Here is a 3,372-nt window from a genome sequence, read left to right on the forward strand (position 1 = left end):
TCCTCTCCTTCACTACCTCCTCCTCTCCTTCACCTCCTCCTCCTCTCCTTCACTACCTCCTCCTCTCCTTCACTACCTCCTCTCCTTCACCTCCTCCTCTCCTTTCCTTCACCTCCTCCTCTCCTTTCCTTCACCTCCTCCTCCTCTCCTCTCCTTCACCTCCTCCCCTCCTTTCCTTCACCTCCTCCTCCTCCTCTCCTCTCCTCTCCTTCACCCCCTCCATTAAATCAGATCCACTTCACATTTAAATATGTTTATTGTTCATTTTATAAAAACTTTATTTTGTTTAAGGAATGTTCCATGACGACGAAGACGCCTCGCCGATGACTCAACGGACGAATAAAGCAGTTCTCCTCTCTGGTGAAGCAGATGCAAGCTGATTGGACATTCCTGTTGTCACGGTGATGGACGACCTTCACGGGCTCTTAATGCAGGAAGTTGTCACAGTTTTTCACAATAAAAGTCTGTCGTTGAGGCTTCGTTCTGCAGCGTCAGTTCTTCCAGCGGATTTGCTGAAAGAGAAAAAACAATCAGTCACATGTTGACGATGATGAAGACTAACATCATCCCTCCTCTTCCTCACCGGGTTGTCCAGGAGTTCGTTGATCTTCCTCTCCTCTGCTGATCCTCTCTCCACCTTCCCCCGGTATCCTAGCAACAGCTGCCGGTCCTTCAGGTCCCGATACGTCTGATTGGCCCAGAGACACACAAGTAATCATGACATCTCGTCATTAACAGGTCTCAAGTTTCATAGCAGAGACAGTTTAAGCCCCGCCCTGAACGATTGTGATTGGTTTAAGGACTCACGTTGATGACGATGTCATGACATTTATGTTTCTGAGCCAGACTGATCCTGAGGTCGGCATCATCGATCAGCCCGACGTACTCCTGCAGCACCTGTCAATCACATGACACACCTGTAGACCAATGACACAACTCCTCTCCCTTCCATTTAAATGTGCTGTAATGTTCCACTGTGGCCCCGCCCCCTCACCTGAGTGGGGGCGGAGTTTTTCTGCAGGATGTCGACGACTCTATGGAAGCTGAGTGGTGACTTTTTCCTGGTGAAGCCGAGCCAGTTCCTGCTGGTGAACAGAGCGTCCAGGTCCAACCACGCCTTTAGCTTCGCCCTCGCCGCCAACGCTGTCACAAAGTACTGCTTCTCTGAAATCTGAGGTCAAAGGTCAGCGGTTGTAGTTACTGACCCAGGTGACCAGAGACAATATTCAACATGTAGATTTAAAGAGGAATTCTCACCCTGAAGGTGTGACGGATGTTCAGTGGACTGCTGTAAGTTCCCTGAAAAAGACACGAGACTCATTAACGACTTGTTCTGTTTATTTGTCTCTGTAAGTTCATATGTAAAATACTCGACATTAAAACTGATAACGACTTCATGTTTTCCTTACTATAATATCAGGTCTTTTACTTTTTATTCCTCACTATACTATGATGTTTATTTTGACTTTTTACACCTTACTACAAAATTAAGTTTTTATGTCTTACTATACTATGATGTTTTCATGCTTTACTAAATTAAAAAGTGTCATAGTATACTATGACACTTTTTGGGCTTTTTTTTTTTTTTTTTTTATGCCTTTAATGGACAGCACAGTGGAGAGTGACAGGAAACAGGGAGGCAGAGAGAGGGGGAATGACATGCAGCGAAAGGCCGTCCGATGCGGGACTCGAACCGGGGCCGACTGCAGCGAGGACTGTAGCCTCTACACATGGGGCGCCTGCTTAGACCACTACGCTACACGACACCCCGACTATCACACTTTTTAATAAAAACTTTTTATGCCTTATTATACTATGACGTTCTTTTTTACTTTTTGTGCCTCAGTATAACATGATGTTTTCTATGACATTCTTTACAACATAATATACTTTGACGTTTTTGTCATACTCATGCTCACATGCACTCAAAAATAAATACTATACTTGCATACAAACATACATATTTACATCAATACAGAACTGCATACATGCTTACATACATACAAATACTTACATACAGACATATTTACATAAACACACATCTTTACAAACAATACACCAATGCACAGATGCATACACACATGCTTACATACATGTATATATGTGTATGTGTGTATGTATGTATTCATGTATGCATGTAAGCATTTATGTCTACTGTATATGTCAATAAGAACTGACCTCAGACTCAGTGTAGTGGTAAAAGCAGCAGTAGTACAGTGTGGTGATGAGCGGCATGTTGAGGATCGAAGCTCTTCTGGGAAACTTCTGGAAGATTTCCACCTTCCCGCCACGCTCAGCCTGCCGGTCTGTTGCCTTGTAACAAAACAGAGCAGAAACCAGGATGGAAACAGAGTTGGTTCAAACCCAACTGTGTTTCAGTCATGGTTTCTGCTCTCAGTGTCAACTGGGTTAAAAACTGGGATATTTCTTCACAGTCTCCTTAAACAGGTGATACAATACAAAAACAAAAAAGATTAAAGTGCTCTCTGACCTCGATAATGATCTGTCTCTCCATAAGAGTGTAGTGGTCCTGAACATGAGCCGAGTCCTCTGGAGAAAATGGAAGGCTGAAAACAAACAATGGTTTCAAACAACAGAAAACCACCAGTAAACAGCCACCAGTAAACAGCCACCAGTAAACATCCACCAGTAAACATCCACCAGTAAACAGCCACCAGTAAACATCCACCAGTAAACAGTCACCAGTAAACATCCACCAGTTAACATCCACCAGTAAGCAGCCACCAGTAAACATCCACCAGTAAACAGTCACCAGTAAACATCCACCAGTTAACATCCACCAGTAAACAGCCACCAGTAAACATCCACCAGTAAACATCCACCAGTTAACAGCCACCAGTAAACAGCCACCAGTAAACATCCACCAGTAAACAGCCACCAGTAAACATCCACCAGTAAACAGCCACCAGTAAACATCCACCAGTAAACATCCACCAGTAAACATCCACCAGTAAACATTAAACTGTGCGTCAGTCTGCTGTAGGATGCAGGTGTCACTCACCTGAGGCAGCTCTTCAGGAAGTCCCTCCTCTTGTTTTCATCTGCGATGCTCAGGTGTTCTTTATACTGCAGCAGCTGTCGCCATGGAAACAGAAAGGAAATGAATCTTCCTGTCAATCCTGAGGCCTGCACTACGAAGCAAGTTCAACATACCCAGGAAAACTTTTACTTATCTGAACCTAACACTGACCGTCCTGATCACCTGTACCACGAAGCAGGTCATCACCTGGCCATGTTAACCCTGGGTTTACCTGTCCAGGTACGAGCGCGTTCATGAATGAACCATGAATGAATTTCTTAATATGAGAATAAAACGCTGATAATTGCCGGTAAGTTCAGTTATAGCAACGT

General features: G+C 44.2%; 1 protein-coding gene across 3 annotated transcripts in view; it reads right to left on the reverse strand.

The window, feature by feature from the left end:
* Positions 1 to 237: 237 nt before the first annotated feature.
* Positions 238 to 3,372, reverse strand: part of vipas39 (VPS33B interacting protein, apical-basolateral polarity regulator, spe-39 homolog) — an 11,032-nt gene continuing 7,897 nt past the window's right edge. For 2 of the 3 annotated variants that reach the window (XM_023395297.2, XM_023395296.2), the window contains exons 12-19: positions 3,023 to 3,096; positions 2,492 to 2,567; positions 2,179 to 2,313; positions 1,258 to 1,299; positions 995 to 1,171; positions 808 to 897; positions 584 to 688; positions 238 to 512 (exon numbers count right to left, since the gene is read on the reverse strand). In XM_023395297.2, coding sequence (XP_023251065.1) covers positions 492 to 512; positions 584 to 688; positions 808 to 897; positions 995 to 1,171; positions 1,258 to 1,299; positions 2,179 to 2,313; positions 2,492 to 2,567; positions 3,023 to 3,096 — 720 coding nt within the window. In that variant the 3' untranslated portion in view covers positions 238 to 491. Of the gene's footprint in view, positions 513 to 583; positions 689 to 807; positions 918 to 994; positions 1,172 to 1,257; positions 1,300 to 2,178; positions 2,314 to 2,491; positions 2,568 to 3,022; positions 3,097 to 3,372 lie in introns of those variants that run through there. The other variant, XR_015436380.1, reaches the window with a different exon arrangement.

The sequence above is a fragment of the Seriola lalandi genome, unplaced genomic scaffold (genome assembly GCF_002814215.2).
Source record: "Seriola lalandi dorsalis isolate HSWRI2012SDOR001 ecotype SW California unplaced genomic scaffold, Sedor1 jcf7180002054960, whole genome shotgun sequence".
NCBI classification, from domain to species: domain Eukaryota; kingdom Metazoa; phylum Chordata; class Actinopteri; order Carangiformes; family Carangidae; genus Seriola; species Seriola lalandi.